The following is a 15,555-nucleotide window of genomic DNA, read 5'->3' as shown; positions in this document are numbered from 1 at the left end:
AGTAAGCGGTCCTGGCTGCCCAGCCTTCCGTTTGGCTGCGGGCAGGAGACAGGGATTTGGGGGTCAGGTCTCGGGTTTGGCTACAAAAGGTGGAAAGACTTCCGGTCTGCATTTCTGGGCGGGGATTCGTAAAGATACACCTTCTGGTTGGCTGCGGTAGGCCAAGGTAGGCGGGGCATTGAGTGGAAAGCTCGGCTGGGCGGTGCCTGTGGGCCCTCCTATAGAGGGCTCGGTAGGCGGTGGCAGGGAGGGGCGGGTTCCCAGGCCGACTCACCTTGTGGTTGGCTGAGGCTGGAGGTGGACGGGACTTTTAGAGGGTCGCTCGCGTCTGTTCGCAGAGCTGTGGGCGGAGTTGAGGCCTTGGAGGCTGAGATGTGGTTCTGCGCGTGCGCGGACGGCTGTCTGTTAACTCCGCGGTCAGTTCCCGGACTGGTGGCTGGTCTGCAGGGTTGACCTGCGCAATGCAGAGGCTGCAGGTAGTGCTGGGCCACCTGAGGGGTCCGGCCGATTCCGGCTGGATGCCGCAGGCCGCGCCTTGCCTGAGCGGTGCCCCGCAGGCCTCGGCCGCGGACGTGGTGGTGGTGCACGGGCGGCGCACGGCCATCTGCCGGGCGGGCCGCGGCGGCTTCAAGGTGAGGCCCGAGGGTCTGGGCGCCGAGTGTGGGAAGACGCCGGCGCGGGCTGGGGTCCGGTTCGTATGTTTGGTTATCCTGGACGCCGGAGGCAGCTCCGCACCCAGCTGTGGTCGCTTTGTCTCCCTGGGGTGGGCATGGGGGAGTGGGGGTCACTGCGGCTGCTCTTTCTGCTGCAGGACACCACCCCCGACGAGCTTCTCTCGGCAGTCATGACCGCGGTTCTCAAGGACGTGAATCTGAGGCCGGAACAGCTGGGGGACATCTGTGTCGGTGAGCGAACCACTCAGGCCCTGCGCTGGGCCTTCCCCGTTCTTCCGTTCGTTCAGAGCTCTCCTCACCTCCCCACCCCGAGTTTTCACTGGGGGAACCTCCATGGCCTTGACCTTTGAAGGGGTCCTGCCCCTCCACACCTGTGGGTATTTCTCGTCAGATGGGAGGAGAGACTGAGAAAAGAAATAAGACGCAGAGATAAAGTGTAGAGTGGGCCCAGGTGACCGGCATCGGTCTCCGAGTTCCCTCAGTATTTATTGATTACTATTTTCACTATCTCGGCAAGGGGAGTGCGGCAGTGTGGGGGAAAGGAAGAGAGATCAGACTGTTACTGTGTCTGTGTAGAAAAGGAAGACATAAGAAACTCCATTTTGATCTGTACTAAGAAAAATTTTTCTGCCTTGAGATGCTGTTAATCTGTAGCCTTAGCCCCAACCCTGTGCTCACAGAAACATGTGCTGTATTGAATCAAGGTTTGAGGGATTTAGGGCTGTGCAGGATGTGGCTTGTTAACCATTTGTTTGCAGGCAGTATGCTTGGTAAAAGTCATCGCCATTCTCCATTCTCGATTAACCAGGTACACAGTGCACTGCGAAAGGCCGCAGGGACCTCTGCCCAAGAAAGCCTGGGTATTGTCCACGTTTCCCCCCACTGAGATTGTCTGAGATATGGCCTAGTGGGAAGGGAAAGACCTTACAGTCCCCCAGCCCGACACCCGTAAAGGGTCTGTGCTGAGGAGAATTAGTAAAAGAGAAAGGCCTCTTTGCAGTTGAGATAAGAGGAAAGCATCTGTCTCCTGCTTGTCCCTGGGAATGGAATGTCTCGGTGTAAAACCCAACCATACATTCTATTTCCTGAGATAGGAGAAAACCGCCTTATGGCTGCAGGTGAGACATGCTGGCGGCAATACTGCTCTTTACTGCACTGAGATGTTTGTGTAAAGTCAAACATAAATCTGGCCTATGTGCACATCCAGGCACAGCACCTTTCCTTAAACTTACTTATGACATTGAGTCCTTTGCTCACATTTTTTCCTGTTGACCCCCTCCCCACCATTACCTTATAGTAATGGTATATAATGCCACATCCCTCTTGCCAAGATAGTAGAGATAGTGATCAATAAATACTGAGGGAACTCAGAGACCAGTGCCGGTGTGGGTCCTCAATTGCTGAGCACCAGTCCCCTGGGCCCACTTTTCTTCCTCTATACTTTGTCTCTGTGTCATTTCTTTTCTCAGTTTCTCGTCTCCACCTTGCGAGAAATACCCATAGGTGTGGAGGGGCAAGCCCTCTTCAGGCAAAACGGGGTGAACAGGGTGATGGTGGGGAGAAGGTCAGCAGGAAAACATGTGAGTAAAGGAATCTGCATCATAAATAAGTTCAAGGGAAGGTACTGTGCTGAGATGTGCATGTAGGCTAGATTTTTGTTTCTCTTTACCCAGACATCTCAGTGTAGCAAAGAGTAACCGAGCAGTATTGCTGCCAGCATATTTCGCCTCCAGCCACAGGGCGGTTTTCTCCTATCTCAGTAAATAGAACCAACAGTCGGCTTTACACCGAGACATTCCGTTCCCAGGGATGTGCGGGAAATAGAGGCCTTCCTCTTTTACTAATCCTCCTCAGCACAGACCCTTTACAGGTGTCGGGCTGGGGGACAGTAAGGTCTTTCCCTTCCCACGAGGCCATATCTCAGGCTGTCTCAGTGGGGGGAAACCTTGGACAAATACCCAGGCTTTCTTGGGCAGAGGTCCCTGCGGCTTTCCACAGTGCATCATGTCCCTGGTTAATAGAGAATGGAGAATGACGATGACTTTTACCAAGCATACTGTCTGCAAACATATGTTGACAAGGCACATCCCGCACAGTCCTAAATCCTTTAAACCTTGATTCAATATAGCACATGTTTTTGTGAGCACAGAGTTGGGGCTAAAGTTACAGATTAACAGCATCTCAAAGCAGAAATAATTTTTCTTTGTACAGATCAACATGGAGTTTCTTATGTCTTCCTTTTCTACATACACGCGGTAACAATCTGATCTTTCTTTTCCCCACAACCTTCAGTCCAGCCCTCTATTCCACCCCTCACCTTGAAATACAGCAATATGATATGGCAAGAGTCTTATCCAGCGGATGCCACCCCTAGGTCGGCAATCACTGTTCCACCTCTCTGGGGTGACAGCAGGGCTCACAGGAGGATACCTGGGGAGATGTGCATTTTCAGAAACTCCCATTTCACTTTTAAGGGCAGACAACCTGCCCATCTGTGCTGATTTGGAAAAGCTGGGTGCATGGGCAAGTGAGCGTGGGACCCTCAGGGACAGGAGCTGGTGGATGACCAGGACAAGCTGTTGTATGGCTGGCTCTCCCTGCCCCAAACCCTGATGTTCCAGAGTTGCAAGTGAGCCTGCCAAGGGCTAGTGTCCCGAAGAAAGATCTGGAATGCCTCATCTCTGGTTTTCACAGCTATACTTTAGTGCCCAGAACACCACCACCTGGCACTGAATGAAAGTTTGTTGTCCACAGGAAATGTGCTGCAGCCTGGGGCCGGGGCAATCATGGCCCGAATCGCCCAGTTTCTGAGGTAAACTTTTCTAGTTCTAGCCATGGGTTGGCCATTTTGACACTTTACTGGGCCCAGGCCCCAGGAAACTCAGTGTGCAGGTTGGGGAGAATAAGGTTGGACACCAGAATGAGGCAACGAGAGTCCTTGGCTCCCTGCTCTTGTGGACTCAACCTCTCCCCTACTTTGAAGTGCTGAGCCAGGATACACAAAACCTTTGGGACTGGAGCAGAAGTTCTCTGTAGCTTGATTTTTAGCCAAAGCCAGGTTGTCATTTGCCTTTTGTGAGTGTGGACTCTGTCCTCATTTGTCAGGTGAGTAACCAAGTAAGAATGCTGAAAAGTGACTTTCAGCCTTTTTACTAGTTGAGCTGAGAACTCCAGTCATATCCCACTAGCAGAGACTTTGGGATAGGACAGAACCATGGGGAAGGAGGACCCTCAGGAGGAGACCTGGTCAACTTTCCTTTAAGCGCCTGCAGGGGAAAGAGTGCTTAAATTATTTTCATGTGTAGATTTAAGAACTGCTTGGCTTTGTACTTCTAGATGCATAAATAAATAAATAGGAACATTAGCTAGTGAAGGAACAGGAAAACAAAAACCCTCTAGGAACTGGGAGAGGTTTAGACTGCCCAGCCTGTAGTTCAAGGCCCCCTACAATCTGGCTCCAGACTTACCTTCCAGCCTCATCTCCTAGCTGCTTACTCACCTTGACTTTTCTTCGTTCAGCCGGCTGTGGGCCTACTGTCTTCCCTGATATGGTCATTCTGTCTCCTTGAAGTGCTAGCCCTACCTCCTCTTTCTGCCCTAGACAGAAAGACAAACCCTGCCTAAACACAGTCTGACCATTTTGGCATGACTTATCCAGGCTCTCAGGCTGAAATTGAGAGCCCCTTCCTCTCCAGCAGTAGCCATATACTTCCTTGTGATGTGGTTTGCCCTCTTGCCCTATTATTTCAGTCTCTGATAGTTGATTCATTTTCTGTGTGTTGGTTGGGCATCCTCTAGGGCACAGTGTTATAAGCATCGCAGCATCCCTCAGGTGATGCCTTGTGGTAAGTAGGTATTTAGTGAACACTTGGTGGATTGAGTGAAGGAATGGTAACTACCTGCTAGGGAGTTAAGGGACCCTGCAGGGGTCAAACAGGCTGCACAGGAGGCTATCCACCTGAGAGAGTCTCTGCAGAGCCTGGCCTGGGCACTAGTTCAGAGGTTCCCAACTCTGGCTACACACCAGAATCACCAGGATGCTTCCACTCCCTCAGATTCTGAGTCTGTGGGTCTGAGGAGGTCTGGAAATTTCCCTAGGGCTTTGTACTATTGGCCGAGGCAGGTTACATCAGGAGGGGAAGCCCTACTAGCTTCCAGGGCTAAGACCAGTATGAGAGTCTTGGGGAACCTACCAGAGCAATGGATGTTAGAATATATGATGCCCATCAGAGTGCTTCGTCTAGGTGGGATCAGGCTTTCAAGAGTCCATGGGAACATGCAGGGTTAGCTATGTGATTACTGGTAAGGCCGAGCGGTCCCTGGCCTCAGACTTTAGGCATTTCTTTTGCTCTGGTGCTCTGTCCCAGCAGCAGTTCCTTTTCTCTGTTTTTTGGGGGAAACAGAGATACACAGTTTTCATTTCTGAGTCTTCAAAGGGAGAGAGAGAAGGATCCCTGTGGCCCAAACAGGCTTCCCTTGCCTTTGGGCTGTGCTTGGTCTTTGATTGAAGATTCTCATAGGAATAGAAGGGAATGTGCTTGTGGGGCCCTGGGGAGCAAGTGCCTGCAGAGATGGGGTCTGCCCAGTAGCTGCTCACCCCCATTCCATGGATCTGGCCTGGCATGGGGGCAGAGCTGCTGGGTTTGTTCCCCTGCCCTTTACATCCCTTGAGGGGGGCAGTTAGAAGCATAGGACTGCTTTCCATGAGAGCCTGGCATGGAATTGGGGGCTGATTCTACTCTCTCACCTTCTGTTTCAGTGACATCCCGGAGACTGTGCCTTTGTCCACTGTCAATAGACAGTGTTCGTCGGGGCTACAGGCAGTGGCCAGCATAGCAGGTAAGTTATGACTGGGTGGGTGCCTTGGTCCTGGACCTGTGGGTTTGGGTCAGCAAAGTCGCTGTCTGCCGGGCAAGCAATAACGATTTCTGAGAGGACTCTAACCACAGAAAGAGTGCAGGAGCGCCCCCTACCACTGCCCAAAGCCTTCTCTGAACACTCCTGGGTCTTCCATTTCTGAGGCTGGGGCTGAGTCCCATCTAGAGACCAGGTGGGGAAGAGGCTCCACTGCCTCCAGAACAGGTGGACTCTGGCAAAGGATGTTTATGAAATGCTTTTGTTGCAGGTGGCATCAGAAATGGGTCTTATGACATTGGCATGGCCTGTGGGTAAGAATTTTTTTCTGCCAGAGCTTATTAACCAACTTGCGACAATAAAACTAATTTTCATCTGAGTTCTCAGAGGCCATGATTTCAGGATTCCCCCCATCCCCTTTAGGGAGCTGGCCAGGAGTGGGTTCTCACAAATGCAGGTTAAGAGTGGCTACCAACTCTGGCTGCTCAGGAATCACTCACACCTCTCAGCACTAGCAGGGGAGGGGAATTGGCCTCTAAAAGCTTACTTTCTTGGAAATCTTTCAGGCTGGAAAAGGTGGGAAAACATTTTGAGAAAATCCAGCATTTTGGTTTCCTTTGGGGGCCCTTGTTGATTCATGATGCTGCTGAGAGAGAAGTTGCAGTTTGGGTTCCCTAAAGCCAGGGACAGCGCCTACTGCATAACTAGTTTGTTCATTTTACTAGGCTGTCTGTCCCTTTGTCTCCCCACCTTGGTACCAGTGTGGAAACTTCCAGCTGCCTATGGGCTATGAGGGACATAATTAGATCTGTGGTGGTTTGGTCACTGTCACCTCCACCTAGACTGTGGCTCCATCGGCTGCAGCAAATGGAGCTGCAGAAGTTGTATTTGGCAGTGCCTCCAGGGAAGGTCAGGGCACAGGTGCCCAGGCTTGGGTGGGCATCTGGTGCTGGGAGGGCAGGGGAGTAAGGTCTTTGGCAGGCTGGGGGAGGTGAGCAGCCCCAGGGTTCTGACATGCCCCCGCTGCCTTTCGCATCCTCTTTAGAGTATTTCTTGAGAGGACGCATTGCTGGCCCCTGTCCCAGGGCTGTGGCAGCTGTCACTGAGTTGTAATGACCTATGTCTACAGTTGTAAATAAAGCCAAAGACCACTCTGCAAGGACTTTGGCTGGGCAAAGGCCACTGCCGTTTGATTTCTCTTATGCTCTTCTATCTTACTGGGTGAGAGGTGGCGTGGATAACTTGAGAAGGGCTGGAGCTTTTATGAGTTTCTTAGAGAGTATCTGATTCCCAAGCAGGTTAAGGATGATGGTACTAGGATATTAAGATCTGGGCCAGGCCTGACACCCACATCATAGGCTGACTGTTCTCCATAGACTTTGATCAGCAAGTATTTAACACAGGGCACTCTAGTTGGAAGTGGGCTCTGGGGCCAGACTACCTAAATGTGGATCCAGGCTGGGTCACCATGGATAAGTTATACAGTCTTTCTAGACCTCAGTCTCCTGATCTATAAAATGGGGATACCTAGCTCAGCTCTGTTGAAGTTGAGAAGAATAAATGGAGTAATAGCAACAGTTTACACTGTGGAGTATTTGTCTGTTATGTGACTGACACTGAAGCACTCTAATATCTCAAAAGAATTCAGAATAGTGCCGGGCACGTGAAAAGCACTCAGTCAAGGTTATCTGTTATCATACCTTGAGGCGTTAGGGTCCCCCATGGCCTCAAAGCCCTTTTTTGACCACACTACACTGCCGTCTCCTTCCTCTCAGCTCATAGCACTTCCTTGTCTATGCAGGTCTGAATGCCCTTTGAGCTCAGCTTTGTGGTTACTTTTATTTTTATTTTATTTATTTATTTTTTTGAGACAGAGTCTCGCTCTGTCGCCCAGGCTGGAGTGCAGTGACACGATCTCATCTCACTGCAAGTTCCGCTTCCCGGGTTCACACCATTCTCCTGCCTCAGCCTCCCGCCCTGGCGCCTGCCACCACGCCCGGCTAATGTTTTGTGTTTTTAGTAGAGGCGGGGTTTCACCATGTTAGCCTCATGATCCACCCGCCTTGGCCTCCCAAAGTGCTGGGATTACAGGCGTGAGCCACCACAGCCGGCCTGTGGTTACTTTCTTTTTTTTTTTTTTTTTTTTTTTTGAGACGGAGTCTCGCTCTGTCGCCCAGGCTGGAGTGCAGTGGCGCGATCTCGGCTCACTGCAAGCTCCGCCTCCCGGGTTCACGCCATTCTCCTGCCTCAGCCTCCCGAGTAGCTGGGACTACAGGCGCCCGCTACCACGCCCGGCTAATTTTTTGTATTTTTAGTAGAGACGGGGTTTCACCGTGTTAGCCAGGATGGTCTCGATCTCCTGACCTCGTGATCCGCCCGCCTCGGCCTCCCAAAGTGCTGGGATTACAGGCGTGAGCCACCGCGCCCGGCCGTCCCTGTGGTTACTTTCAAATTGTCTCTTCTCCCTTCTGAATTTGTGGGCCCTGAGGGCAGGCCCTGGCTTGTGGATGTGTTTCCTCCTCTGTGGCTGACAGCAGAAGGCTTTTCTCTGGAATTGCCAGTTGGCTGATTTAGCAGTGTATAGGGAAGCATAGCCCTGCCCCCAGGAGTGTTTATTGTGCAGTGCTCTGTCCTGGGGTGGGGGTCGAAATAGAGACAGGGCTCAGTACTCGTGGCTGGGCCTTGCTGGCCAAGTGCCCTGCCTGTGACTCCCAGAGGCCCACTGGTCTTCTTAGGGCTCCCTGGCTATTTCCTAGCACTTGCCAAGTGTTCAGCTATCTCTGGAGGAGTCCTGCTAGGGCCCAGTTCACCTTACCTTCTCCTCCTCTTCCTCCTCCCCAGGGTGGAGTCCATGTCCCTGGCTGACAGAGGGAACCCTGGAAATATTACTTCGCGCTTGATGGAGAAGGAGAAGGCCAGAGATTGCCTGATTCCTATGGGGTGAGTGCTCCCATAGCTCTGTGTGCTTGTGCCCTCTCTGCCTGGGGCAGGGAGCCAAGGAACTTTATCATCTCTGTGGCTGGCGGTGCCAAGCCTTGGCCTCCTTCCTTTGGGCATGGTCTGCTCCGCAGGGACTTTGGGGATGAGACTTGATGTTGCCCTTGACTTCCATTTCCTGAAGCCCCCAGGTCCTCTCTGTGCCCCCGAGTTTCCAAACATCGCCCACCTTGTCACTCCCACACTGAGGTGCTCAGTCATAGGAAGGACAATGGTAGCTCCACTCCAAAGCCTTGGGGGCCTAGAAAGTTGAGAAGGCAGTGGGAAGCTTGTGATGACGGAACATGCTGGTGAGGGGAATTGGGCCCTGTCAGGTGCAACAAGAAAAGTATGTGGCATTTGGCCGGGTGCGGTGGCTCATGCCTGTAATCCCAGCACTTTGGGAGGCCGAGATGGGTGGATCATGAGGTCAGGAGATCGAGACCATCCTGGCTAACACAGTGAAACCCTGTCTCTACTGAAAATACAAAAAATTAGCCGGGCGCGGTGGTGAGTGCCTGTAGTCCCAGCTACTTGGGAGGCTGAGGCAGGAAAATGGCATGAACCTAGGAGGCAGAGGTTGCAGTGAGCTGAGATCGTGCCACTGCACTCCAGCCTGGGTGACAGAGGGAGACTCTGTCTCAAAAAAGAAAAAAAGAAAAGTATGTGGCGTTTGTATGGAACACTTTAGCTTCTCTGAGCCTCTGGGCCATCCCCAGGGTCTTTGGGCCAGGAGTCCTGGATCCACTAGACATATGAGGAGACTGAGGCTTGGAGAGGGGCAGTGCCATGGCTTCTTTCACATACTGTATCTCCAAGGGAAGCCTATAAAGCCAGAAACCCAGGCTGGAAGGCCTAGCTGTGGCTCTAGGTTCTCAGGATAAGCATAGACTCCAGCCAAGGTGACCAGGAAGCTTAGGTTTGGCCTTTCCAGAGGAGATTTGTGAGTCCTCATCTCCCTACATTGCAGCAGTCTTCCTTGAGGCATAGGAGAAGCTGGCCAGGAGTAGCCAACTAGTGCCCCCACCCAGGCCCTCCCCTGCTCCTTTTCTACCCTGCGCTGAGGCAGCTCACCCAGGGAACAAACTCCTTTCTGCAACTGCCCCCATGCAGGCTGCCCTCTCTTGAAGAAAGTCTCTTTGGTGTATGAGCTTCTCAGGATCTGGCCAGCATTGCTGACTTCCCTATCTGTGCCTTTATATCCACTTTCAGGGCAGGCTGTACCATATCCTGAGTCATCACTACTGTCTGTGGCATGGACTGGCCCTTACATCCTCTCCTGCCTACAGCCTTGGGAACCCAAAGTTCCAAGCACAGCTCTACAGCCTGGTCCCTTCCTCTAGGCTGTCAGACCAATGCCCACACTATCTGCTGTTTGTGTTCTAGGATAACCTCTGAGAATGTGGCTGAGCGGTTTGGCATTTCACGGGAGAAGCAGGATACCTTTGCCCTGGCTTCCCAGCAGAAGTGAGTGCTGCCTGGGGAGGAATGTTTAAAGGGCTGGAGAGTGAGGTTTTGAGTCTATCTAAGTGGTCTGAAGTGGCACTGTTTCGTGGTTACTGCTGGGCAGTGAGTGCTTTCCAGGCCTTGTGCCACCCAGGTTGGGGTGGGAAGTAGGAAGTGTCAGAGCCACTGTGAGTTGGTAGTACTTCCAGGTTCTATTACTGTCTGTTCACCCTGACTTTGCCCTAGCTAGGCCTCAGTTTCCCCCTCTGTTATTTTCTGGCTGTGGTTTGGGGACTGGACATTGTAGCCTGGAGTGTGGGGCCAGCAATGTTAGGGACTCTGGCATCCTAGCTTCTGGACCATGCTGGGTCTGTGGCAGCATCCTGAGGCAAGAACTGAGGACGATACCAGAGAAACCCCAGGGGCTCAGGCAGGCTAAGATTGGCAAGTCCCGGCTGTCCAGAGAGGAAAGCAAAAGCAGGGAGTGGTATCTGGGCCAGGTGGGCTTCCCTGAGGCAGTGATTCTTAGCCACTTTGGGTCACATAACCATTTGAAAATGTGTTAGAAGCCTTAGATTCCTTCCACTTGAATGTCCCTGGGCACTTACATGCTGCACATATCTGCAAGGGTCACCCTTAAATACCTTGTGCTTTAAAATTGCTTAAATACAAAAATACATGAGTAGTTTAGTATATGTCACTTTAAATAGGTGGAAACTGGGGAATAGATGACATCGAACTGTTGAGTTTGAGCAGAAAAGTTGGCAGAACCCAGCACAAATATTTCTGGGGTTCCATCCTCAGTTTAGCAGAGAGAATCAAGCAGGCTTAATCCCTCTTGGACAAAGGGCTCTAAGTGGAGGCACCACTTCCAAACACCCTTTCCCCCTTTGAGGTTGGGATTGGCCACGATCTGGAGGTCTGGGGCTGATGGTGAAGAAGGCCCTGTAAGGCCTTAGCCATGCCCTCAGAGCTCCCCCAAAGTCGAGCATGTCCCTGAATTTAGCAGCCTGAGCTTGTGTCTACCCAAATGGATAGGGGTTGGGGGCAGGGAGGAAGGGAACCCCAAGGGAGTCTGAAGCTGGCTGTCCATGGTGCTGGCAGGGCAGCAAGAGCCCAGAGCAAGGGCTGTTTCCAAGCTGAGATTGTGCCTGTGACCACCACGGTCCATGATGACAAGGGCAACAAGAGGAGCATCACTGTGACCCAGGATGAGGGTATCCGCCCCAGCACCACCATGGAGGGCCTGGCCAAACTGAAGCCTGCCTTCAAGAAAGATGGTTCTACCACAGCTGGTGAGACTGGTCCGGGGTGGGGGTATGAGAAAGCAGGCCATGGCCATGCTGAGTGCTGTACTATGGGAACCTGGAATAGACCAGGCCCCTCTGCAAAGTAGAAGTGGGAGGGCTGGGATCTCCTCATCCCCACCCCGATGCCTTCTTACCCCAACAGTTTGCCCCTAGGAAACTCTAGCCAGGTGAGTGATGGGGCAGCTGCCATCCTGCTGGCCCGGAGGTCCAAGGCAGAAGAGTTGGGCCTTCCCATCCTTGGGGTCCTGAGGTCTTATGCAGTGGTTGGGGTCCCACCTGACATCATGGGCATTGGACCTGCCTACGCCATCCCAGTAGCTTTGCAAAAAGCAGGTAAGGTGGCTCCTTCACATCGTATCTGGGTCCCACCTGGATCCTGCAGCTGCCCTGCATGCTGTTGCCAGGGGCATGAGGGTGGTCCTGTGGGTGCTGCAGAGTGGAGGTGGGGCAGGCTAGTGTCCCATACTTCAAGCCCTTCCTGACCCCACAGCTGGGATTGGCTCACCCTTCTGGAAGAGACACACACCAGGCAGCCTGTAGGCCCATGGATGGGGTGGGCCCCAGGGGAGGCAGAGGGCCAGTGTGTCAGCTCAGGTCTTTACCTTGTCTGCAGGGCTGACAGTGAGTGACGTGGACATCTTCGAGATCAATGAGGCCTTTGCAAGCCAGGTGAGCCCTTGTTTCTCAATGTTGCCTTGGCCCTGGAGAGCCGAGGTGGAGTGAGCGGGCAGGTGGTGCAGGGGAGGGGTAAGAGGGCTATAGCTGATGATCTGCCTCCTTCCAGGCTGCCTACTGTGTGGAGAAGCTACGACTCCCCCCTGAGAAGGTGAACCCTCTGGGGGGTGCAGTGGCCTTAGGGCACCCACTGGGCTGCACTGGGGCACGACAGGTCATCACGCTGCTCAATGAGCTGAAGCGCCGTGGGAAGAGGTAAGGCTTTGCTTCTGGCGGTGGGGTCATGGGGGGATACCCAAGTTAGGGCACCTGAAGGGCAGGGGATAGAGGTAGGTGGGCTTTGGATCATAATCTCGACAGACACAGTCCTGAGCACCATAATCCCAAATGTTGAAATCCCAAAAGATCAAAGTCCCTAAGGTCTTGGCTGGTCCAGAGGTAGTGAGTTATCTTGATTGTTCAGTTACAGATCAAACTCCATGTTCTACTCTTTACCCCCTTCTTACTTCTACACTTGACTAGTCAAGGAGAAAAATCCTTACTGTCTAAAATCCCAAAAATCACAATCTCAAAAGATTAAAATCCTGAATGTTGAAATCCTAATGTTGAATTCATGTTATGAATTCTAGGGAAGGGATTAGTGCATTTTCCGCTGTATGCAGGATAGTGCATCATATTAGTTATACCATGTAACTAATATGATGCAACCATTACCTTGTTATTGTCTTTATTTGAGTTAAGTATGGTTTAAGGAGATGTGAATGGGTGCTAAGTTGACAAGGAATGGACTTAATTTTGGGAATACCTAGAAACCTGACAAAGCATTGTTTTGGGTGTGTCTGTGACGGTGTTTGCAGAGGAGGTTAGAGTGTGCATCTGAGTGGACCAGGTGGGGAAGATCCGCCCTCAGTGTTGGCAGGCACCAGCTAATTGCCTGGGGCCCTGGAGAGAACAAATACAGAAGGTGAACTGTCTCTCTCAGAGCTGGGACACACTTTTTTTCTGCCTTGGACATCAGAAATTTGATTCCATGAAAGTGCATTATCACATTGACTTTGTAAGCCTTGTGCATGTACATAAAAATGTTGAAACTTCCTCAGTAAAAGAGGTGTGCTGTTTGTGCACCTGCATTTGTGAAAGATAAAATTTCTCAAGATCTTGGTTCTTTGGTTGACTACTTGTGCAGTGGTGACCCATCACAGGTTGGTTTGTTGAGACAGGGTCTTACTCCGGCGCCCAGGCTGGAGTGGAGTGGCTCCATGTTGGCTCACTGCAACCTCTGCTTCCCTGACTCAAGCAATCCTCCCACCTCAGCCTCCTGAGTAGCTGAGACTACACGTGGGTGCCACCACACCCAGCTAATTTTTTGTATTTTTTGTAGAGACAGGGTTTTGCTATGTTGCCCAGGCTGGTCTCGAACTCCTGGGCTCAAGTGATCTTCCCACCTTAGCTTCCAAAGTGCTGGGATTACAGGTGTGAGCCACAGTGCCTGGCTCCATCACAGTTTTTGATCAATCTCATCAAAAGACGTAGGTTGTCCATCATGGTATTCATATGACTGCAGTTATAAAGCTGGGTGCACATGATTACCAGCAATTTATACAGTTTGCTTTTAACCTATTTATGAATACAGTTTGTCTGTTTATAATTGTTATACTCCTGTGACTATTGTTAGCATACCTGAGTGTTTATGCTTGCAAAAATTTGTAATTATTTTCTATTTTATTGTGTAAAGTAGCCTGTGAAGTGTTCTGTTGTTTTTGTTTCTCAAATCCCCTTTTAAAAATGTACATTTTTTTTTTTTTTTTTTTTTTTTTGACATGGAATCTCACTCCGTTGTCCAGGCTGGAGTGCAATGGTGTGATCTCGGCTCACTGCAACCTCTGCCTTTTGGGTTCAAGCAATTTTCCTGCCTCAGCCTCAGCCTCCCGAGTATCTGGGATTATAGGTGTCTGCCACCACACCCAGCTAATTTTTGTATTTTTGGTGGAGACAGGGTTTCACCATGTTGGCGAGGCTGGTCTTGAACTCCTGACCTCGTGATCCTCCCGCCTCGGCCTCCCAAAGTGTTGGGATTACAGGTTTGAGCCACCGTGCCTGGCCTAAAAATGTAAATATCTTTTAAATCAATCCTTTAAAAAAGTTTTTTTCTAAGATGGGGTCTTGCTATATTGCCCAGGCTGGTCTTGAACTCCTAGGCACAAGTGATCCTCTTGCCTCAGCCTGCTGAATAGCTGGGACTACAAGTAGATGCCACCATGCCAGGCTTCCAAATTATTTTTTCCAGAATTATATTTTCAGGATTTTGATCTTTTAGGATTGTGATTTTCAGGATTTTAGACTTTAGGGATTTTGTTCTTCCAGGATTTCAACATTTGGGATGATTGTGTTTGGGATTGTGTCTTTTGGGATTATGATCGATCCCTGGGGAGGGGAACATGCACACAGAAACACCCTGAACTTAGGATGTAGGGGCATGATCCCTGTTTTCCTTAAGGGCCAGCCTTGAAAAGGATACTAGCCTGCAGTGGGCATCTGTCACCGTGTGTGTGCCCAAGTGGGAGGCCAGGGTACCGCTTGCCCACAGATCTGGTCTGATGGTTTTGCATCCTACTTGTCCGTGACGTCCTTCTGGGTCAGCCTGGTCTGGAGGTAATTTGGTGGGTGCCTTTGCCCAGCCAATTAAGTTTTGTTTTCACAGGGCATACGGAGTGGTGTCCATGTGCATCGGGACTGGAATGGGAGCCGCTGCCGTCTTTGAATACCCTGGGAACTGAGTAAGGTCCCAGGCTGCAGGCGCTACGCAGACAGTCTTGCTCTAGCAGCAAGGCAGTAACACCACAAAAGCAAAACCACATGGGAAAACTCAGCACTGGTGGTGGTGGCAGTGGACAGATCAAGGCACTTCAACTCATTTGGAAAATGTGAACACTGATGACATGGTATAGGAGTGGGTGGGGTGTTGAGCCACCCATCAGACCCTCTTTAGCTGTGCAAGACAAAAGCAGCCTGGGTCACCCAGGCCACAAGGCCATGGTTAATTCTTAAGGCAAGGCGAATCCATGGATGAGAAGTGCAATGGGCATAGTAAAAGTGCATGAATTTATCTTAGTGGCTGTGGTTTTTTTCCAAGACTAATTTTGCCATACTGGTCTTTGCTATGCACTGAGTAGTGATCTCAATGTGGTGGTCTCTGCTGTGGTGTGGCCTGTCCTTTATGTTAGCTCTGAGGACATATCATGAGGGCCTAGGCTGAGACCATTGTGGAAGGGGGTTCTTCCATTCCAGGAGCTGCCCAGAGGTCCCCAGGTCCCCAAGTCTGTGTCTTTGTGCTGAAGAGCTGCTCCTAATCCCTGGGCAATGTTTTTTCTCCAGCTGGGGCCTGGGGCTGAGGGCTGGGGCGGAGCCTCAGGGCTGGTGAGGCAACATGTATCTCTCATCATAGGAGCCTTGGCCCCGGAGCCGCAGGGTGCAGGACTTCTCACCGAGCACACCTTCCACCACCATCGTGGACTCATACAGCTCACTACTCCTGTGGGGAGCATGTGGGGGCTGAGGTTAGGAGGCACCTGGGCAGGGGGTCCAGGCTCTGTGGGCAGTTTGGGGAAGGTTGGAAGGGG

At 51.5% G+C, this 15,555-nt stretch overlaps 2 protein-coding genes across 8 annotated transcripts in view; one reads left to right on the top strand and one right to left on the bottom strand.

Annotated features, from left to right (window-relative positions):
- Window positions 1-145: 145 nt before the first annotated feature.
- ACAA1 (acetyl-CoA acyltransferase 1) lies at window positions 146-15,041 on the top strand. Of its 3 annotated transcripts, none has more exons than XM_034956133.2 (12): window positions 146-166; window positions 812-905; window positions 3,429-3,486; window positions 5,434-5,513; window positions 5,800-5,842; window positions 8,370-8,468; window positions 9,891-9,971; window positions 11,055-11,245; window positions 11,414-11,593; window positions 11,874-11,929; window positions 12,045-12,190; window positions 14,637-15,041. In XM_034956133.2, the coding sequence occupies exons 2-12, from the start codon at window positions 845-847 to the stop codon at window positions 14,710-14,712; spliced, it is 1,071 nt and encodes a 356-aa protein (XP_034812024.1). In that variant the 5' UTR covers window positions 146-166; window positions 812-844; the 3' UTR covers window positions 14,713-15,041. The 3 variants fall into 3 exon arrangements, with proteins under 3 accessions (XP_034812024.1, XP_034812022.1, XP_034812023.1); XM_034956131.3 differs by lacking the exon at window positions 146-166 and adding an exon at window positions 426-632; XM_034956132.3 differs by lacking the exons at window positions 146-166; window positions 9,891-9,971 and adding an exon at window positions 443-632.
- The window catches only part of DLEC1 (DLEC1 cilia and flagella associated protein), an 83,041-nt gene continuing 82,508 nt past the window's right edge, over window positions 15,023-15,555 (bottom strand). For all 5 annotated transcript variants that reach the window (XM_003826103.8, XM_063602263.1, XM_055109657.2 and 2 more), the window contains one exon: window positions 15,023-15,467. In XM_003826103.8, coding sequence (XP_003826151.3) covers window positions 15,151-15,467 — 317 coding nt within the window. In that variant the 3' untranslated portion in view covers window positions 15,023-15,150. The remainder of the gene's footprint in view (window positions 15,468-15,555) is intronic.

The sequence above is a fragment of the Pan paniscus genome, chromosome 2 (assembly GCF_029289425.2).
Source record: "Pan paniscus chromosome 2, NHGRI_mPanPan1-v2.0_pri, whole genome shotgun sequence".
In the NCBI taxonomy this organism is placed as follows: Eukaryota; Metazoa; Chordata; class Mammalia; order Primates; family Hominidae; genus Pan; species Pan paniscus.
This window is presented reverse-complemented; position numbering and strand designations above follow the sequence as displayed.

What these genes read in the sequence shown, in the direction of transcription:
- ACAA1 (XM_034956131.3), top strand. Translation starts at nt 462, where the DNA reads ATGCAGAGGCTGCAGGTAGTGCTGGGCCACCTGAGGGGTCCGGCCGAT. An exon ending in CGAATCGCCCAGTTTCTGAG is followed by an intron (nt 3,487 to 5,433) that starts GTAAACTTTTCT and finishes CTTCTGTTTCAG; the next exon opens with TGACATCCCGGAGACTGTGC. An exon ending in ATGAGGCCTTTGCAAGCCAG is followed by an intron (nt 11,930 to 12,044) that starts GTGAGCCCTTGT and finishes GCCTCCTTCCAG; the next exon opens with GCTGCCTACTGTGTGGAGAA.